Raw genomic sequence first — 22,688 nt, forward strand, 5'->3', positions numbered from 1 at the left:
ACCTTCCTGTTTCATTTGTTGTTTCTTCAATTGCTTTTTCATTGCACACAAGTTTAGATGTTTGCTGAGCACATTTCCATGTGTCAGCCTCTGCCTGGCAGTGGTGAATAAGACTCAGGCCCCTCTACTGGCCATGGTGGCAATCCCAGTATTTAGGAGGCTGAGGCAGGAGGATCATCATGAGTCCAAGGCCAGCCTGAACTATAGCAGGACTGTCTCAAAAAAAAAAAAAAATTGGCCCTTGGAGGTTCACTGGGTGATGATGGGTTCAGAAGTTTGAGTACAGTCACAGTGCATGTGATCAGTGCTGGGAAATGCACAAGGGAACCACCAGTGTGGCCTAAAGTGGGGGCACTTGGGAGGGAGGAGGAGAGAAGGGCTCCCCACAGTCCCTGGTGGGCAGCACAGTGACTGCCAGTCCCGGAGTAGGTGCAGGGACAAGGAGTGCAGAGGTGACAGCATAGGGAGTTTGAAAAGACATGAGCCCTAGGTAATGAGACCAATACAAGTAGTCAAAAAGAAGAATCCAAGTTTAGAAAAAAACATCAACTGGGATAACATCTCAGAATAGATGCGGGATGGAAAGGACTGTTGGTCTCCAGATGGAGCCTGTCCGTGCTCAGGAGAGAAGGGAGGCAGACCACCAAGAAGAAAAATATTGATTAAAAACAAGTGCCAGGGCTGGGGTACAGTGCATGTTGAGCATGCAAAAAGTACTGGGTTCTGTCCCCGGCATCATGAAAACAAACCCAACAAAGATTCATGTTTCCCAATCATTTTTATTGAGATAAATGAGAATAAACACCTCAGCCATTTACAAAGCCATACTCAACACACCTATCATCCTAGTACTGAGAGGCTCAGGCAGGAAAATCCTTGCAAGTTTGAGGCCAACCTGAGCTGCATAGTTCAGAGTCAGCCCAAACCAAGTAGACTTTGTCTCAACAATACAAAAAAAAAACTAGTCTGGTGATAAAAATTAGGATCCCTGTCCTTGATGTCAGCAGTAGCAAGCTAAGGGATGTGGAGTGTGCGGTGGAGGCTGGCCGAGACCCATGGAGTGCACAGGAGCTCATCCATCCAACATTAATCTCGTCACTCCTGAAGTAAGGGAAGAGGGCAGGACTCTAGGCGGAGCTGGCGGCTGCCTGCTCCCCTCTCCACAGCTGTCCCACGCCAAAGCCTGGGTTTATCTCACCTCTGTGCTGCCAGCTGGCAGCAAGCAGTCAATGATTTTCAACATTTTAAAGGAAAGTGGAAAGAATATTATAGTGAGATACATGTGTCCACTCCTAGACTTTATAGTAGGTCACTTTGGCCTGACTTCTTTTTCAGGTTCATTTTCTATGCTGAGATAGAATATGGCATGGCAAAAGCTGGCTGGAGAGGTGTGACTTGTTCACTGCAAGATCCCAGACACTTAGAACAGTTCCCAAGTCCCTGCACATGGACTTCTCCAGAGAACTGGAACAGGTTTTCAATAGGATGGCCTAGACTTGATGTCAGCCTGACGTGTGGGATCTCAGCACCACCTCTCAGGATCCGGATGTGAAAGTTCTCATGGGTTTCCTCAAGACTTGGCCAATATAAAAGGCAGCCCTAAAGAGCTGGTGCTATCATAACTTTCTATGATAGCCAATGTTGTGTTTTTCAGACACAGTGTGCGCTTTTACCTTTGCTCTTAGCTTCTTTTTATTCACTCTGCAGAGCCAATTTCTCTCCCACTCTTCACTTTTACTTTCTCAAATAAACTTTGCCACTGCTTTTTGCTCATTTCATCCAATTCTTTGTTCAAGACAAGAACCTGGAATCTAACTCCAGAAAGAGAGGCAAGCAACCCGAACCCAGTGACATTTAGTTGGTGAGCCACTTTTTATAGAAACAAGCTACCCAACAACAATACTGTTCTAGAAACCAGACAGAACTGCCCAGCTAGATGCACTGGAAAGTTTCCAGGCAGTGACGGTGCTTGGTGTTTTAGAATGGTGTCTGTTTTCCAAGCCCCACCTCTAAAAATTGAGATGTGGTCTAACAACAAAAAATGTATTTATGTGAAAATCCACTTGAAGATACAAAAGCCAGGTCACCTTTAGTTATCCTAGTTTCATCAAAGGAAATGTGAACTGCAGCTGTCCTAAAAAACCTGTGTTGGAACCACTTATATGTCAGTCATCTTGGGCTCACACAGAGCCCACTGCTGACTCTTGGGTGTGTGACATGGCCCAGCACCAGAGGAGGAAGTACACAGTTTATGACAGTGCCATGGACTGATCAGGAACATGGAAGATGGACAAGTGGTCTTTTGTTAAAAGATTTTCTACCAATGTTTGAAGCCCTTTGAACCAAATTGGAAGAAAATATCATGGTGTAAATATGAGCCAAAGAAAGGATATTTTTAGATATTTACTAGACAGCATTAATCAGAAATGTTAAAAACATTTTTTAAATCCTAGTCTTGGAATGGTTAAGGGATTTTCTCAAGGTCACAGAACGGGGTCCATCTTGATCTCTATTCCTCCTTTAGCAAATGGTCCCTGATCTGTGTTTGCCTCTGTTGCTAGTTTAATGATGGATCTCTGGGGTCTGTGTGCCGTTGGGGAAGAGAACAACTTACACTTCCTCAGGTATAGCACTGGGAATAGGTTTAAAAAGGTTTTAGTTAAATGGAGAGCCCAATTACTAGAACCAGATCTAAATATTAGTCCAGAGAAGAAGCTATAGAAGGAAGTAAGCGATTCACTGTATTCTTTCTTCAGCAGAACACCTGTGACCTTCAAAAGTGGTAATGTGCCTTTCTGGCATCAAACTATGACCTTTCATTATGAAATGGGGAACATACTCTGAAGGGAAAGGTTGTAAGTCAAGACTAAGTCTAAAATATTCTCTGGCTTCTGAAGTGCCAAGAGGAAAGTTACCAAAGCTAGTTCCTCAGTGCCCAAAACAGGATTCTACTTATTTATTCCTCTTTAATAAATATTTACATATACTATTTACTTTGTGCCAGGCACTATTTTACAATTATTAATTTATTTAATCCCCAATCATGACGCAGAAAATGCTTGTCAACTGAAGCAGACTCAGGAGCCCTTTGGTAAAGGTTTGAGTAGTTGAAAGGTTTAGGATGGCAGTGCTGGATTGGTAAGTTGACCAGTGATGGCTGTCATAACAGGCAAAGAGGCAAGGGGGAAAGAACACAGGTTCCAGGAACCTAATTGAGGCCACTATATTGACTTTGGAGCCAAGAAGTATAAAATCAGTTTCATTAGGTGTCAGCAGGGCCATGCTCCATGGAAGGCTCCAGGGAATTGCACCTGCTGTCTTCTGGTTGCAGTGGTTGCTGTCACCCCTGCATCCCTCCAGTTCTTCTTCCATCTTCACACTGCCTCCTTCAGTGTGTCACTTATCTTTGTCCCTCTCTTATAAGGATACCACTGAGAGCAGCTGTGGCCACCTGTATAATCCAGAACTCTCCCCATGTCAAGATCATTAATCACTTCTGCAAAGGTCTTTTTACCAAATAAAGTCCTAGTTACAAGATCCAGCGAGTATTTTTTGGACGAGACATCTTTGAGGGGCCCTTTTTGCCCTCCCACAAGATCATCTGGCTAGAAGTTCTGCCCGCCAACACTCCTTCCCAAATTTGCACAGGACTCTTGTGTCAAGTGGAGCCGCATACCTATGACCTCATCAAGGACAGAGAGGCAGACATCAAACTCCATGGCCAGGTCTGTACTGGTCAGGAGGCAGGTCTTACAGCATTTAAAGTGTGCTACTCTTCCTATGTGCCCAGTCGCCTTGAGCACATACTTGACAGGGAAACACCACATGCATCTGCTCTAAAGCTGAGCACTTAACTTTCCATGTTTGGGCTGTGATTTGAAATCCTGGTCGGACTCCTCCTCCTATGTTATCAAATAAACAGGATTATGTATCTTTCTCATAGCATGGCTGCATGTGCCAGTTTACACCTGGCTTTGTCTTACTTGTCCTTTTTGTACAGACTTCTAAACCCACATTTCTTAAAATTGCATGTTGTGTGAATTTTTTTAAAGCAGCCTTAGTTTTGGAAGCAAGGGTGGTATATAGATGAGAGGGGTCCATTTACAGCAAATGAGTGTACCATGAGGTATGCTTCTGTGTACTAGAACATGTCTCCTGCCTGCCGGGCAGGCCTGGGCTCCCTCTCCAGCAGCAAGAGACAAGCTCTACCTCCTAGCACCAAGCAGATGCCTAGTTGTCACTTAATTCAATGTGGACTTTGGGGGAAAAGTGCTGAAGTCCAGACATCAGTAGTTTTCTAAAAGCTCCAAGGGACCTTCATGTGGTCAGGGTAGAAAACAGCAGACCTGAGGTTCACTGCTCAACCAGGGCCTCAAAGAATCAAGGACCTGCAGGTGACCTCACTGAGTACTTTCAATTTCTTGTCCCTGCTGAACAATTATATTACAGCCTGAAGGAGACTTACAGCACCTTTCACTGTAACTACCATCCACAGAGGAACTAACAAGAGTGCTCCCCCTCATCTCCGAACCTGATACTGACCAACCAAACACTTGGCTCATGGTGTTGTACTTCTCCCGTCTTGCCTGAAGGAAGTGCTGGCGAGCAGTTATCACGCTGAGCGTTGAGAAGAGGCCTGGAGTCTCCTGAGACAGAACAGCAGTGCGACCTGGCTGTTAGTGCTGGTCCGCTACTTATACATGATCACCCAAGCCAAGCAGAGGAACAAAACTACTTTCAGATTCATGTGATAGGGGGAAAACCCCACATTAGTTTTCTTTCAGTATGTGTTTGGACTCGCATTCAGTTTATGAAAGCTGATGATTCTGAATTGAGAACAAAATAATGCACGACAACAGAGAGTTTATCATTTTTATCCACAAGTTTAATCTACAAAGTATAAAGTTCTCATGAAGTGTTTTAATAAATTAAAGCATAACGTAATCACTGTTTTGAGTGGAGCGTGTGGTTTGCTTTCTAACATACTAGTCTACATTCAGAGTCTTTGGAAACAAACATCTGCCATCTTACAGTGAATGATAGAAAACATTAGCTTGTTCCAGTTTGGGTTTTCCCCACTCAACAGACCTCTCCCTATTATCTCCCTTACTCCTCTACCTGATGAAGGGGCAGCAAATAGGCTGAGATAAGGCAGCTTACTGGTGTGGAGGCAGTGTTTGCTTTTTCAGTAGAAAGATTTTGCAAGTCACCTGGACAGTTAGGGATACAGTTCACAAATAAATAAGGTTGGACAAAGGCTGAAAAACTCATTAAGCAGTAAGGGAAGCTGTTGGCCACACTGAAGGAGGAGACAGTGACACTAACACAAAGAGGATGTGAACCTACCCTCGATGAGGAAGGGACCGGCTAAAAGTCACCTCACAGACTGCACAGTTGGCCTCCTACTGCACCCCTTGTTACAGCCTGTGAATCTCTAGTAGGTGTGCCTCACACAAGAGAGCCAAGGACATTCTCAGTACCTCTTGGTCACCCAAGCAGATACTGCAGCACCCAGCTGCCACGGTATGTCAGCAAACTCCCTACCCACAAGATAAACTGGTGGCATCCATCCCAGATGCCATGGACTGTCCACTGAGAGGGCAAAGTACTTTCCTGCAGGAGACGAAGCTGATGCTGACAGCATTAGCTTCAAACCCACATTCTAACCCCAGCCACCCCAAGGCCCTAGATGGACTCCAGAATCCAGTTGCTGCTGGAGAGGGAGGAGACAGGCAGCGGCAGATCTCCAGGAGGACCTCGGGCCCTGCCTTCATGGAGGGAGGCTTGCTCCCGGAAGTCCTCCTGCTCCTCTTCATCAAAGAAGCCATTCTCCAGTGCATAAGGGCAGTCAGGGCTGGAAGCAGCCTGCCATGCCCCCTTGTACTCCTGGATGGACTCGTAGAGGCTGTACAGCTGGCAGAGCAAGGACATATCCAGCTGGCGGAGGCCAACCTTAAGGGAAGAGTGAAGAGATAAAAACAAGAAATCAGCACTGGAGTCTAGTTTTACTCCAACACCCAGCCAACACCCGGCAGTCTGCCTGCGCAGTGAGCAGTGTACAACATCATCAGTCACCTGTGTCCAGGAAGGATAACACCTGCATGAGTCTGCTCCGATGCTCTTGCACATTTTGTGGTCCCAGCTACCTGCCCTGTGGCCACCAAGACACAGGTGTATCCTTTCCTCTCCCCAGGATCAGACCTAGAGATGACCAATCTGCTTTCTCTACCATTATGTTAGGATCGAGCAATGCATGCTCATTCTCTGGGGCAACAGATGACCCCTGCTTGCAACAGCAGCTTACCAGTCAGGGAACATGGTGCCCCCTCCCTCTCCCACCTATGACTAGCTGAGACTGGCTTATGGAGAAATGTCAGAGAGCAGGCTCCTCTCCCAGAGCAGGGCAGTCATCCCAGTGATGGCAGGTCCCTCCCCAAAGCAAATGAGTGACTCTGAAGAAGTCCACGAGGACAGTAAGACATGGCCCCACATTTCTAGGAAACTTTCACAAAAGCAAGTGGTGACAGAACAAGGAACACTTACAAAAGGCACAAACTTGTCTCTTTTCAAATTCCCCGCTTCCCCACACCCATCCCAGGGAAAAGGGCACACTCAGTCCCAAAGAGAGAAGGCTTAACCTGCCCAGAGACTCAGGGAGTCCAGTGTGTCTTAACCTTTCATGTGCATGAGAATCACTGAGATCCCATTCAGCTTGTGGATTCTGACTCACCAGCTCAGCACATGGTGTGGCTGTGCTTCCAACAGTCTCTGCAGGCCCTGATCTGTGTGACAAGATGAAGGAGACCTGCTTCCTGCCCCACCTCAACCCCAGGTCCTTCCTTACTCCGTGCCATGGCTGATACAGAGTAACTTCTCTTACAGGGCTACTGGTAGGATTACATAAGTCAGTCCGTGTTAACAAACAGTACTGAGATGCTTCCTGCACTGAGAGGCTAATGACAAAAGGGCATGTACGTCCGCATGCATGCACATACAGGGCCATGGGATCCATGGTCTCTATAGCTGCTGAGATGGCTCCTTAGCCGGACTGCCCATGAAAGACAATTTGATTTTTACAAAAGGAAGCTAAGGCTGGCAAAAAGTCCATCTTGGGATAAGACTGGGTGTTCAAGTATAGCTGAGTCTTTATACCCTTGAACCCTGGCTGGCTCCTTAGCAGTCTAGACAGATCACAGAATCAGAACTGTCTTCCCAGCACTCAAGGGAGACTTCCTCGATACAAGTGGGTCCTACTGTTACCCTGGACACTCCTCGCGCTACTGGAAAGTAGCCTTTCTCAGGAAGAGACCTTGGCCACAAGTCAGGGCATGGTCTCCAGGGCCAGCTTTGCCTTTCTCAATGACCTTGCTGAAGTCCACACCCTCAACTGGCCTCTAAAATGAGGGACTGGAACTGGTCCATTCAGCCTGTGACCCTATGTAGATGTGGCTTCTCTGTCCTGCACGAATGGCCAACACCCACAGAGACAGTTTCCCGGGATATTCTGGGAGGTGGACTAAGCTTAATGGTGTCCTGCTCTCCACAGCACACCTCAGTCAGGTAAGCAGTTTGTGCAGGCCCATCAAGGTCAGATACATTTTCCTGACTACAGTTTGGGCTTGGGCACACAGGTATGTATGATAAGAAAGGAGGGCTCTGACATCATTTTGAACATCATCCAGATGATTCTGATGTGCAGGCCCACTGAGAACCAGCATCTTTGCAGCCTGTCACCTTGAACAAAGCACAGGGCAACAGCACTGCATGTACCCTTCCTCCCATCCTGCCCCCTCCACACTGAGGTGGAAAAGCAGCCAATGTATGCAAGAAAGGACCCCTAGAGCCACTTTCAGCAGCAGACACTGGGGTGAAGTGATCAGGATGAAAATCAACCAGCAAACTCCCCCAGTGAGGGGCAAAGTATAACTGGACACGAAGAGGGAAAGGCCTGAGATGTTCTCCTTCAGGCTCCAGCAATGAGACCCTCAGAACCAGCCACGCCTTTGCAAGCAGACAGGTGGTGTCACATAGTCACCACCTCCCAGCCCTGCATTCTTTGGGACCCTCAGCATCAGGTGTGCTGCACACACAAAACTGTGCTCCTTCCTGCATCCAGGTTCCTCCTCATCGATGGCTCCTTGTTCACCAAGATTCTTCTGCAGTATCAGATCCTAATACAACCACCATGGCACAAGATTCTGACTCAGCAAACCCAAATACACCTATCTCCTCTAGGATTTAATACAAGGACTAGAGACTAATAACACCATGGCCTCCCGGTGTCACCCAGTACAGTACTGGCTTTAAACATCATAGAAGTGGCTGGAGCCCAGATACACTTTACTGCAGTCATTCTGACACTAGAAGGTTAGGGAACCCCAAGACTCTCTTTCCCACCTCAGGAATGGACCAAGCCACATGCTACTTCACCTTCTAGGGGCCAGCCAGGGAGAGCATAAGCCTGGGCTCCGTGACTTTGAAACTGCTAGTCAAAGGCTCTGACCTCCAGTGACCCCATGGCACTCAAAGATCCTCAGATCAAGGTTTTCTTCCTGAAGATGCCATTTCCAAAGTATTCTGGCTACTCTAGGATATGGCCCTGGCAGGACATGGTGCTGGAACCTCCCAGTACAGGACCAGACAGATGACTCACCAAGTTGCCCTGTCATCGGGCGGGACACTGGCCTAGAAAAGGAAGTCTGACCCACCTAGAACCTGGCGCTATCCTGTACCAACCTGTCACACAACCAACTGAACATGTGCCCTACACTCCAGGACATAAGAAGGACCCGAACACACATGCGTACACACATACACAGGCATACACACACCTGTACACATGCTAGCCGCTCGAGGCTGCTGCTTCAGGCCCCAGACTGAGTTCTTCTGGCTGGGCAGAAATCCTGAGCCCTGACCCTCCTGCCCAGGACACCCTTTCCCTGAGGCTGCTTACCACTTCCATGGCATCTTCTGTGGACGTGAACACCTCAGGGCAGCTCCCATCACTGGTCTCACTATTCTGCAGGCTATGCCCCCTGCTCACTGGCACCACACGCACTCATCAGGTTGAGCCCTTCACCCAGACTGCCACCCATGTGTCCTCCCCATCTCCTGGGTGGCTGGTGGGCAGCAGCTTCCCTGATCCTCAGACTGACTGGTTCGGCCAGGTTTCCCTTTTCCCTCACCTTGACTGCCTGCCTTGGGATACCTGTGGTTCTCCGCTTTAAGCCACAGTATGCAGACTGCTCTCCTTGCCCCTGCTGCAGGACATGCTTCTTCAATGCAGTGGCCTTTGGGGTCCTCAGTACCCAGCCCAAAACCCCGAAGTTTGGGAAGCCTGATTATCAAGCTCTCAGATACCCTCCAAGGGGAACCTGGCCTGGCGTGGTTGGTGCTGGGCCTTGACCACACCTCTTAGGCACCCACAGAAGCAGCAGGACTAAACCAGCAGGCCTCTGACCCTGGGAAGATGCTGTGCAGGAAGCACCAGACCCTGAGTACCCCCATGGCTCCCACATCTTGCAGAGAGGAGCAAAAGACACCAAACCCTCTTTCCTCCTGTGTGCTCTTCAGAGTGGAGCTGTCTGCAGTGGGGGAAGACAGAGGCCAGTCCCTCTGTACTGAAGGGATGGAGTCCGGGATGTGGGAAGGGGACAGAGGGATTCCTCCAGAGGACTACCTTAAAGGACAGAGTTAAATTACTCATGAATAAGAAGTGCTCACCCTTCCAGAAAATGTGGCTCAGAAACCTCTCAGCCAGCCCATTAACTCCTGTCCCTGACTACTAGCAGGGAGGCCTGCATCTTAATGACATGTCCACACCTGTCCTGGGTGACACTGCTGTCCTCACCCATGGCTTGTTTCAGAAAATATGGATCTCTTTTGAAAGCACACTTTGAAAATTTAGACAGGCTCACTTAAAAATACAGAAATCTTCTGTAATCCTAGCACTTTGGGAGGCTGAGACAGGAGGATCATGAGTTTGAGTCCAGCCTGGGCAACTTAATGACAGCCTTTCTCAAGGTAAAAGAATAAATAAAAAGGGCTGGAGATTAACACAGTGAAAGGCTCTGGGTTCAATCCTTAGTACAAAAGAAAAAAAAAGTCCAAAAGTCTCAGATCCTGGAATTTATGGTCCCTTTATGCTAGACTTTCAAGACAATGGAAAACAGTCAATAATCTTCTGTTGCTGTAAACTGCTGGTGGTCTTCCTGTCTCTGTTCAGGCTTCCTGCTTCCTTCCTGGTCATTCTCTTCCACCTCCACACAGGTGCTCATCAGCCACAGCATTCCCACCCTGTTACTTGTGAAAATGTAACAGCAGGCATCAGGCTCCACTCCGGGATGTGCCTCAGACAGGATGGTGGCTCCAGCTGGGCTTCAAGTCACTAAAGTCTCCAAACAGCCTTGAAGGCTGCTGTGGGGGAGGGGCTCCTCAAGCAACAGAGCCCTTGCTACTGGGAGAAAAGGCTTGAAAGATGAGAGGAGCCTTTGGGAGGAAACCTGTGTTGGCTCAAAACAAACATCATGGAGAACTCAAGATTTTTTAGAAATAAAAAATTATTTTAAGAAGAACTTTCTGTTTAAGAAATTTAAAAAATCAGAGTAATTCATTGGTGTGTTTAAGAGCCACAAACTTTCTCCTAAATACAGCCAAAAGTTGAAATGAATCAAACAGGGTCTTATTTCTGCCCGAGTGCAGCAGATCAGAGGGAGAAGCTCGGAGACGGTTGGTGCCTGCAGGTCACACCAGGACCCTCTCTGACATGATGTTCCCTGTTGGCCCCGGTCCTCTCTAATCTCCGAAACTCCACCTAAATACAAACACCAGGTTAAACAATTACAATGCAGACAACATGACAGGGCTGCTCCTTTGGAAAGATCCTTCCCTGCCTCTTCCTCTTGCCCTTCGGCTCTCCCTAATCCTTCTGCTGAAGAGATATTAACTGTTAAACCTTTTTTTTTTTTTTCTGTTCGGTACTGGGGGTTGAACCCAGGGCCTTGCACATCTATGCAGCACTCTGCCACCGAGCTATATTCTCAGTCTTTTTAAATTTTATTTTGAGACAAGGTCCAGATTGCCCACACGGACCTCAAACTTGTGATCCTTCTGCCTCGTCCTCCAGAGGAGCTGGAATTATAGGTGTGTGCCTGTCCCACTCTAAATCTTCAGATTGCGAGCATATCTGATGGCCTTTGTAAAACCTCTCCTCAGTCCTTAGTTCTGCAGGCAGCTGTGAGGTTTAACTTGCAGAAATGTGTCTGTTTTAAGAAACAGAGGAACTAGATGTGGGCAGGTGAAGTCCACTGCAATGTTCCATCCAGAGAAAAAAGAGACATAAGCCCCAGTGTCAAAGACCCTGCTCAGCATACTGCCCCTCTTCTCCCTCCCTACAACAGCCGGCCCCCCAGACAAGTGCCCCCAAAGGCTTTGTGACAGGATTCCCCTTTCTCATTGAGCAGGCTTTTAGAATAAAGCTGTCTGCTTGCTGGACACCTAGTCTCTCAACATAACTGGATGGTCATGGTGAGACAGAAAGGAAGAGCAAGACTCGCTGGCGTATGCCTATCATCCCAGCACTCTGAGAGGCTGAAGCAGGAGGATTGCCATCTTTGAGCCCAGACTGGATTGCCAAGTTTGACCCCTCAATTTAATGAGACCCTGTCTCGAAATTTTAAAGATGTAGCTCAGAGTGAAGGCCCCAGGTTCGATTCCCAGTACAGAAAGAAATAAAGGGTGGTGGGGGAAGGCCCAAGCCTTCCCTTTCCCCTGAGGACCACAAGGGGCCATGCATGACCCAACTGTCAGCTGCCACATTCACTTCAGGCACTGCACTTGACGGCAAAGATCAGGGAGGAACCAAGGCTCACTGCTGACATCCCCAAACCCTTTAACGCCAGTGGGCTATGATCAACACTACAGCCCCACAACAGTCGCGGCAGCCACGGTTTTGGTCACACTCTCACGTTCTCCAAGATGGCTCATCCTGGATGCCCTACAGCCACGCCAGGAGGTAACAGCCTACCAGCCATGGGCTTGAAACTCAGACCCATGCCAGATGATCAGGCCCTCTGCCACTATTACTAAAGTCCTCAAATGGATCTTAGAAATGCAGGAGGCTGCACGGGCGGCCTGTTCCTCCTCTACATAAGCCCTTCGCTCTCACCCCTTAGGTCAGTGGAGCAACCTCCCTCCATGGGCCACCTCCATGTGCTCAATACAGGTCCCAGGAAAGCCGCCCTCAGGTGGTCCTGTAAAACTCCTCCTTATCTCAGGTAGAGTAGGCTAAACGGGTTGTGCTAAAAGGGCTTAGTAACAGCAACACCAGGGGTTACTAACCCTCAAGAATTCTGGAGACCAGGAGTGACTGTAGTGGCTGTAGCAACAGATTTAAAGACCTGTAGTGGCCATGGAGAGGAGAAGGCTGAGCCACAAAGCCCAAGGCAGCCACTGGAGGGAAAGGCTGAGGCTGAAGCTCAAGCCCACCAGCACAGAAAGAAGCAGAAACCCGAGGCCCGATGTCAGTAGCGGCAGGGTACCCAGCCGCGCAGCAAAAGTTGCTGGAGTAGCTCCAGAAAGCTGCCATGGGGCTCACAGGGCTCCACTGCTGGGGAGCTGATGGGTGGCTAGGAGCTGCCAGGGGCCGTAGCTTTTTTTTTGAGACAGGGTCTTGCTACATAATTCAGGCTGCCCTTGAACTCACCATATAGCCCAGGCTGGCCTTGAACCCATTGCATTCTTTCTGTCAGCCTCCTGAGTGCTGGGATTACAGGCATGATGGGGCCGTAACACTGAAAACTATAATACCCAGAGCTGCAACACTAAGAGCTAAGAAGTGCTGGCACTCAAGGCTCAGAGCTGTGACACTCAAGCCCTGGAGCCATTAACTTCATGGGAGCAGCACTTTGCCAATTTGAGATTTTCATCCAACTTGGGCAAAAGAATCCTCAGCTGATTTGTAATAGTGGTGCAGGATTAATTCTGCTAGGGCCGGGAATTTAGCTGAGTGGTTTCGTCACCTGCTGCGCAAGCGCAAGGCCCCGAATTTGATCCCCGATACCAAAAAAAAAAAAAAATTCTGTTAAGAGCCACACAATCAAAAGGAGGCAGGCATTCAAAAGAATGGAGCAGTTCTATCTGTATATGACAGAGTGACCAAGGCACAGTGTGAAGCACATGAAGTCCATACTACAAAGCTTGGTGTGGTGGCACAGGCCTGTAATCCGAGCACGCAGGAGGCTGAGACAAGAAGATTGCAAGTTCAAGCCCTTCTTGGGCAATTCAGCCAGCTCCTGCCTCAAAATAAAATTTTAAAAAAGGATTGGGTAGCTCAGTGGCAGAGCACTTGCCTAGCATGCCCAAGGCCCTGGGTTCCAACTCCAGAACCACAGAAACAGCTATGTTTGATAGGGTTCACTGTGATATATACATGCGCACACATGCAAGCTTCTGACTGAAAGAAAAAACGTCTGCTGGCAGAACTTTCTGGAAAGTGGGATTAGGTACAGAATACAAAGGAAGTATTATTCATTCAACTTATAGTCCTCTGGAGCCAACTTTTTCCCCAACAAGCATATTTTTCTTAATTTTAAAAACTCACAGTATGGGCCAGGGATTTAGCTCAGTGGTGCCATGCCTGCCTAGCAAGGGCAAAGTCCTGAGTTCGATTACCAGTACCGAAAAAAACCCCACAGTAATAGTTAAAACAAATACATAATGAATGGATATAAACTGCTAGTAGGACTACAGGCTTGCAAAACCCTTCTGGAGAATTGGCAGTATCTGTCAAAAGCCTTAAAATAGCATACAAGTGAACCAGCTCACTACTCATTTCTAGAGACTCGCTGCAGGCAAAGAATTCTGAGCTATGCATGAATATATCACCCTCATCCTGTTTCTTCAAGGCAGGCACTGGTTCTGTTAGGACAAGGACACTGGAGTGCAGGAAGACCTGCCCTGGATCATTCAGACCGTCAGGATGGTGCAGGGGGCTGCCCAGGGCTGCAGGTCCATCCCGGATGCCCACACAGAGGACCCAGCAGGGGCCTGGGTTAGCACCAGGTCAGCAAGCCACTGGGATTTCTGGCGATTTTGACATTTTACTTTTCTGAATTTTCCAGAATACATATGAATATGTATTAGCTGGCAATGAGAGATCCTTTTTAAAATGGTTATCTTTTAAAAACGTAATGAATGTGTGAGCATATACAGATGGCTTATAAATCTATTTTAGAAAAGACTTGGTAAATGCCCCAAATCTAATCAAGGTGTCTAACTTGCATCCGCAGGACTGGACTATAACTGAAAAAAGCAGAGACCTGATCAATGGTAACCTGGATTCTGATAAAGGATGTGTTGACAGAAGGACGCTGACCTGCACACTGTTAGCAAAGGAAAGCAGGAGAGGACATAGGCAGAGCTGGTGTGGCAGGAAAGGGCCATGGGCCCAGCCTCCTGCCCCCTAAGCTCGCCCTTCCCCAAGAGCTCACCAAGCGGGCTTCATATGACATGGTCTCCTCCTATGGGCAGAAACACACATGTCATTTGCTCACCTCGCTTCCTGAGATTTTAGCACCACAATGTTCAGGACCATAGGGAGATGAGCCATGGTGATTCAGAGGCAGAAAATAAACCAGCATGCATGACTGAGCCCCTAGATTAAGCCAAACCCCAAACTCACCCACCCTGACACTCACCTGTACATTCCTCCTGTAGGAAAGGCTGTTTGAGTAGGGTTCTCTGCTTGCCTCTAGCTGAGGGCACTATGACACAGGGCTCATTCTGCAACTTAGTTTTCACAAGGACATTCTTGTTTATCTCTAACCTAAACTAACATTAGCCCAGTTCCTCTGGCTCTGTCCTAGGCATAGGAGGAAAGTCATCAACTTTAAGAAAATTACTGTTCAGATTATAAAAATAAAATATTCTAATTGGATTAAGAGCCCAAATGCTTCCTAATTATAGGGACCACCCTTCTACAATTCTCTGCTGTGAAGCAGATTTCAAATCTTTGGGTCTTGGGACTCCCTTTATATTCTTAAAAATTGCTGATGATCCCAAATTGCTTTTGTTTATGTAGGTTATATCTGTCAACTTTTACACTGGGAAACTTTAAAATACTTATTAATCCACTAAAACAATTCTTTACATCTTAACATAGATTAATATAAACTCTTTTATAAACTAACATTTTTCATTTTGTAACTTTGTTTTTGCTACTGGGGGACAAACTCTGGGACCCTCACACTAAACTACATCCCCAGCCCCTTTTCAATGTTTTGAGACAGGGTCTTGCTAAGTCACTTAGTTGCCCAGGCTGGACTTGAACTTATGATCCTCCTGCCTCTGCCTCCCAGAGTGCTAGGATTACAATTGTGAGCCCCCATACCCAGCTGTAAATATTTTTTAAAGTCTAGCGTACATGTTTCTTCATTTGGTCCTTGTGACATGGTTTTTTTTGGTTGAAATAAATGAAGAAAGCCTGGCCTCACTAATCTGTATCTGGGAAGGGAGCTTCTAACAGCCTTTTCAGACAATGTGCTACTTTGCTAACAGTGATGTGGAATTTGAAACTCTACCAATGAAATTTTCACCATTACATCAAACCCACCCGTCTTGTACTTTTTCTTTCTTTCTTCCTTTCTGTGTCTTGTACTTTGAATGAATCTACCGTATCACACACTAGTATATGAAAAATATGGAAAATGGATTCAATGAATTATGCAGATCCTCCAAGTGCTGCATTTTCTTTGATAACAACAACAGAATCACATTTGTCAAGTCACCATAACATACTTATGAACTCCCTGAAAGGATCCCAGGCAATCCAGGAGCCCCAGACTACATTTTAAGAACCAATGTTTCAGGGCGGGCATTTAGCTCAATGGCACAGTGTTTGCCTGACAAGCGCCAGGTCCTGAGTTCGATCCGTGGTGCCAAAAAAACCCAAAACACAACAACAAAACAAGAACCAATGCTCCAAAAACAGCCACCTCTAGCACCTTAACATAGAATACTTCAAAGTACCTACAGATCCATTTTGGTTTCTGGCTATGATTAAACACAAACTCGTGCACTGTTTTATAACTTTTTTTTTATACTGTGAATATATGTCTATATCCTTATTAGTTACCACTTTCTTTTCAACAATTGGACAACATTCTATCACTATTTCCCTATTATTTTTTAAAAACCTGCAATACACATCCATGTATAAGCACTGTTATTCACTTGTGTGACTTTCTGTAAGGTAATCTGTAAAAATGAAGTGCGGAGGTGAACTACAGAAAGATGCCTGGGGCTTCCTCCTAATTACTCCCAACCCCAGGCATCAAACCTGAAGCACTGTTAAAATATGGGCAGTAATAGAAAGAAAGAGACCCCACCAGCAGGTCACCAGATTTGAACCATTTTGATCCTGGAATGATCCTGTGTCTGTACTGGTATACGGAGAAGCCAGGCTGTGTGAAGACAAGACATTCATGCTGCAGACATCCTACTAGCCCCTGTGACCCAGGCTACACTGACTTCAAAACTGTACCGTAACTCTGCCTTACTATTTAATAAAAAGCTACTCTAGAGTTTTAAGGAAATGAAATTACAGGGTAAAAAGATAAGCATATATTAGATTTCACAAGTATTACAGAACTGCCCTTCAAAAACCCTGTCCCTGTACCTTCCCACCAGATATGCCCGAGGGCCTATTTCTCCAGCCCTCAGGTCACCATGGTCTTTCAAGTCTTTGCTGGTCTTTAGGGTGCAACACAACAGGATATGTAGGATGGGGAACCAGCCCAAGGAATCAGTCTAATTTGCACATCTGTGGTTCTAAGGGATGTTAAGCACCTTGCCTTTCTCTTTCAAAGGCATTTATTTTAACAGATGTTTCCAGTTCTAAGTACAGTTGAGGGTCGATGGCTATACCTGTCCATATTTACCTCACTAAAAATAAAAGCTCAGAAACTTTATTCATCCTTCTGGATCGATCCAACCACTTAGGGACACACCGGTCACCCTCTCACCATGTCTTCTAGTCTCTATGTGTACCCTCAGGCACCTCTCTCTGCCCATTGCTCTTGACTGGGAGGACAAGGGCCTTCCCAGGGAAGACTCAGAATGTGCCAGCCTGCAGGACCAGGCCATCCAGAGCTTGGTGGGCCCTCAGGAAAGTGAACAGAGTGCTCACAACATGGCAAGAGGCTACATGTCTTAATGAGTTTCTATAGCCTACAAGGCAAGCCTTTGCAGCCTCCGGAGTCCTGCAAAGGCTCTGTCTCTGTGTTAAGTATCTGGGGGGCACAAGCATAGGAGGAAATGAACAACCTTTATGGGGCCATGCAGATGGGAGGCTGGGGCTCTGTCTGGAGGACATTGGCAAGGGGCAAATCTGACCAGTCAGCCTCAGGGCTGGAGTCCTGCTCTCAGAGCCTGTGGTCTGCATGTTAAGTTTCCACCACAAGATCACTGGTATTCCAGGAGAAAAAATTGTAGTTTCCAGCTGCTGCTTGGTGGGAATAACCTGCAAGAGGCCATGGTCCCTTCCCAAGTCTGCCTTAAATATACTTGTCCACCTGCCCTCAGAGACCTACAGCCCCACCAAGCCCTAAGCAGGGGAAGGGGCTGACAGCCACCATCTATGGATATCCACTGGGCTGCTGCTCCTCTGAGGCCTTTCCAAATGAGAGGTGCCCCAGGGCACTGTGGCATTCCCAAATGCCTTTGACCAACAGGGAAAAGGAGAAGGGTTGTGCTATTTGTAAGGCACTTGTGGGTTCCAGAAATGATCAGGTTACAGTGTTCTACAGGTAGGTAAAGTAAAGGATAAACAAACTACCTTTCCATCCTTCAGATTTTCAAGTCTTGGGCTGGGTATTTAGCTCAGTGGTTCTGCAGCCTGCCTTGCAAGCACAAGGTCCAGAGTTCAATCCCCAGTACCAAAAAAAAGATACAGATTTTCAAGTCTTGGGAGTGTAATAACCTCACCTAGAGAAAACTGCACTGTCCTCTCTTGGGAGCTATCCAGTCCCCAATCCCACACCTAGCCCCATCCTATCCTCATCACTATTAGGCTGGGCTGGGCTGGACTGGCCAGGCCACCTGAGATGGGCCCACTTGGCATCCTTCCTCAGTGCTAACAAGCTAGAACTGAGATACAGCCAAAACAGCATGAGGTTGCAGCCAGGGGTCAGGCTCCAACATGGAAGAAAAGCAAAATGGTAAGGGAAGGTAGCAGACCTCAGTGGACTGGTTCTAGTCCATTTCTGAATACATCCAGCCCTTTCAGAACATTCTGTTGTAAAAATCTAGTTCAGATTTCATCTCTATTTTTTGGTGTGTGTGAGGTTACCAGGGATCGAACTTGAGACCTTGCATTTTCGAGGCAGGCAGTGGAACCACTGAGCTAAATCCCTGGCCCTCATCTCTATTCTTAATATGGTGTCTTCAGACATGAAAAAGAATTTATCTAGATGAAACAGCACACTACTGCAATGACACTAGAAGCTACATGTCTTCATCATCTAGAACTTCCCACTTGTCCTCAGATCTCCACAGCACTTTATACCTGAATTTTGCCCAGTAAACACCTTGAGTGACCTAAAAACACTCTCTGATATAAAAATTACAAATTTCGAATGGTGTTACATGCCTGTAATCCCAGCATTCGGGAGACTAAGGCAGGAAGGTTATAAATTCTTAGCTAGCCAGGCCAATTTATCAACTTAGCAAGGTCCAGATGCAAAGTAAAAAGGGCTAGGGATGTAGTTCAGTGGAAAAGCCCCTGGGTTCAATCTTCAGTACTGATAAAAAAACGTTTTACGAAAGTCTCTAAAAGGACTTTTCCAGAGCAATCACCCATTTCTGAGGCCCTCCGAGCTTTCCAGATGGCCCTCTGGGAGGCTCCCAGAACTCAGCAGTACAGAATTTCACAGATGTGGGATGACTAGGACAGGAAGTGTTGAAACATGGAACTGAAACCACAACTAAGCAGAGCAGGGTGTCACCAACCATGGGACAGAAGCCTCTGCCCACAGGGCCCCTACCCTCCCAGCTCTGGGCATCTGTTCCCTCAGGCTCCACCCTGCTGCCCATTGTCCCTCCTTTGCTATTGCACTCACTCTCAAGGCTCCAACCAGCTCTGGAGTCAGGTATCTCCAGGCCCAGATTGTTCTCCCGGCCCAGCTCCGCATTCTGAAATGTTTAACACACTCTGGCACTGATGTAATATGTGCACCACCTTCCCCAAACAACTCCTCCCGATTCATTCCACACTACAGGGAGGAGCCCCCTTCCCAAGGATCTATTGTCAAGTTCAAAACATCACCTGTCACTGCCATACAGCACCACACTATGCTATCACTGAAGACACTAATAGATATTGACTGAGAGAATGTTAGCAGTATGTGCCAAGAGCAAAGCAGAATGTACAGTGTGTGCATGTGTGTGTACATGTGCACAGACAGTACAATGCAATGAAACAGGGCTTTGGCGCCTGATACACCTAATGGAGTCTGTGACCTTATGGAAGTTAAACTCTGAGCAATTGATTTTTTAAAAGTATAAGACATTCAGGGCCAGGGATTTAGCTCAGTGGTTCTGCCACCTGCCTCTCAAGCGCAAGGACCTGAGTTCAATCCCCGGTACCGGAAAAAAACCAAAAAAACCAGACTTTCAGCTGGGTGTGGTGGCACATACCTATGATGCTAGCACTCAGGAGGCTGAAGCAGGAGGATTGCCATAAGTTCAAGGCCAGCCTGGGCTACCTAGTGAATTCAAGGCCAGCCAGAACTACACAGCAAGACCTTCTTTCAAAAAATAAATAAATAAGCTGGGTGTGGTACCACATGCCCATAATCCTAGCACTTGGGAGGCTGAGGTAGGAGGATCACCGTGAGTTCAAAGCCAGCCTGGGTTACATAGTGAGTTTGAGGCCAGCCTGGTCTACATAGTGAGACCCTGTTTTTTTTAAAAAATAAAACCAGACTTTGAGTACCTATCCCATGGAGAATTTATAATAAGGATTAAGTAAAACAATGCATGTAAAGGACTTGTATTTTGCCTACATAAAAGATACATTAGCAGTGACCATCTCTTCATGACAGGAGTATCATTTTTAATTGTTTTGCTTAGCTGCACTTGCCATAAAAAAGCTTAAGTCAACTTTTTCATCACCTTCCTGACCCTAGTATTTAATGAGCAACAACTGCTTCACAGCAACAGATTGCACACCTCTCCTGTGCACACCTGGGCATCTCCCCAGGAGCCTTGGAGATCAGTTCTCCCTAGGTATCTGCTGCGTCTTCGGGGTCCAGGCCAGGCTGTGCCCTTCTCCTGCCAGAGGCTCCTCTAGGCTTCCAACAGCCCAGGCCACCTCCAAGGGTCCCCTCAATCAGACTCCTGGGTTGGCCAGGTTCAGGCTCACAGTCCCAGCTTTCTGCCACCTTCCTGGTGATCTCTGCCCTGTCACCTGAGGCCTTTTACCAGCACTGAAGGCTCCTGAAGGGAAGTCCTAATTTCTGCCTTGGGATTTCTTCCTTCCACCGTGAATTTATCAAATTCTGCCCTGACATTCATTCATTCTTTCTTTTTGCAATACTGGGGACTGAACCCAAGGCCTCATGCATGTCAGGCTAGTACTCTGTCACTGAGCTACATCCCCGACCTCTGTCCATGACTTTTTGTTATGTCACTTAGTCACCTATTTGACATCAAACTTTCAAATTAAATGGATCAACATAGACATTCTGCAGATGATTCAGAAGTGAATACCCTGATCTTTGCGGGCAACACCTCCCGAATGGGAGTCTCAGCATGAGCTGCCTTTTGGGACCCACAGCTCCAGGTCAGTAAAACTCTTTAAGGCCCAAAAGATAGTACTTTTAAAGACCCATGACAATGCATGAAAGGACTTGTCAAGGCCTGCAGTCATACCTTATATTTATCATCATAAGTACCAGGCAGACTAGAGATGGCTGTTTATTTTCCCTGCGCTTCATATTGCTATGGGAGGGGAGCTCTGGGCCAAGGAGTAATTATAAGGCTGCCCCTCCTTCACACCAGCAGGGACCTGGAAAATACTTCTGGCACTGGTTGGCTCCCTGCCACCACTGCAAGTCTCAAGTCTCAAGTCTCGGGAACATGTTTATAAACCAGAGCTTCACCACAGGAGTGGCTCTGAGCCTGTCCTGCCTCTCATTCAAGAAAGGAACAGGGTGGGTCTTCCTACCTCACCCCCAGTTTACACTATGTCCAAGTTCAGGCTGTAAACAGTGGATTCATCCAAGTAAAATGATGTTCACCAGCTGTGCCACACTCCTGTCACTTAATGTTTATTAATAAATAAAAGCCCTTGGCTTGGAACTCAGGTGGTTTGGAGGCTTTTTGTTTGTTTTTGTAGTGAAGATTGAACACAGGGCCTTCATCCTGAGCTACATCCCCAGCCTTTTTTATTTTTATACTTTATTTTAAGACAAGAACTCACTAAGTTGCTTAGTCTAGGGTCGAACTCACCATCCTCCTGCCTTAGCCTCCCACAGGCGCACACCACCAAGTGGGCTCAGGCGTAAGTGGTTTTCAAAAAGCTTTCCAGTCAGAACCAGAAATCACTTCAAAGCCAGGTGCAGAGTGGGCCAATTTCTAATTGAGCAAAAAGTGTGAAGCTTGCTTCCTGGATTAAATTAAGTCTTAGTTTTCCAAACAGATATGCTTCTGGAAAAAAAAAAACACTGTGCATGTTTAGTTTTTATAAGCAATATGTTAAAAGCACTAGATGTTTATTTAAAAGATCCCTTTAGCAATTCTTCAGCAAACTTATTCATGGGGGGAAATGCGGCATTCCTATATTAGGTTTCCTTAATAAAGCATTTACCCGGCCCAGGGGAGGGACACCCGACTAGCAAGAGCAAAGGGGGCGGGAGCGATCAGGGCACGTGCTGGTTAGGAACTAGGGCGTTTCCAACCCCTCAACCCCCACCCCTGGCCTGAGCCCAAGGGAGGGCGCGCTGGGGCTAGACCCGCCGGGGCCCACATCCCAGCGCTGGCTCTGCTCCCGGCGGCTCCACAACCGTGGTTCGGAGCCCCACGCTCTTCACTCCCAGGACTGGGAGAAGCTAAGCCCCGGCGTCTGGGGCGCGGGCACCATCCGAGCGGCCACGCGGACTTCCCCTCCCGGAGCACCACGCCTCCCCTTCTTCTGGGTGGCCTGGGGAGGGCTCCCCCGGGTACCTCACGGCCCACGAAATCGAACTCCGGACGCGCGGCCCGGGGACGGGGAGGGAAAGCTGTCTATCTGCCGTCCACACCAGCGGCTCACGAAAGCACCCTGGATGCCGCGGCAGCCTGTTCACCGCCGGGCTCCGCAGCACCCCGGGGAGGTGCACCCCGCATCCTGTCCGCCCGAGGACCCTTACCATCTCCTTGCGCAGCAGCGCCAGAGCGGCGTCCAGGTTGGGGGGCTTGGCTCGCGGCCCCGATGCCCGCGCCCCGCCGCCGCCCGCGCCCCGCCGGCTCAGCTCCTCCTGGATGCGCGACTTCTGCGCGTAGAGCCGCTCCAGGTGCCGCCAGCCGCCCGCCGTGCCGCCCGCCGCCGAGTGCAGCAGCCCGCTCAGGCTTTTGGGCAGCGGCGGCAGCCCGTCCACCCGCAGACCGCGCGCCCCGGGCCCGCTCATCGCGCCGCGCCGGCCACCAGCCGC

General features: G+C 47.9%; 1 protein-coding gene across 1 annotated transcript; it reads right to left on the reverse strand.

Moving 5' to 3' along the window:
- Positions 1-204: 204 nt before the first annotated feature.
- Fam89a (family with sequence similarity 89 member A) lies at positions 205-22,688 on the reverse strand. The gene is made up of 2 exons (XM_004854661.4): positions 22,407-22,688; positions 205-5,952 (listed from the first exon to the last, which is right to left on the reverse strand). Exons 1-2 carry the CDS (start codon positions 22,662-22,664, stop codon positions 5,686-5,688), a joined length of 525 nt encoding a protein of 174 aa, XP_004854718.1. The 5' UTR covers positions 22,665-22,688; the 3' UTR covers positions 205-5,685.

This window comes from Heterocephalus glaber, unplaced genomic scaffold (assembly GCF_053883595.1).
Source record: "Heterocephalus glaber isolate CG9 unplaced genomic scaffold, H.glaber_assembly_v1.0 deba00001472, whole genome shotgun sequence".
Lineage (NCBI taxonomy): Eukaryota > Metazoa > Chordata > Mammalia > Rodentia > Bathyergidae > Heterocephalus > Heterocephalus glaber.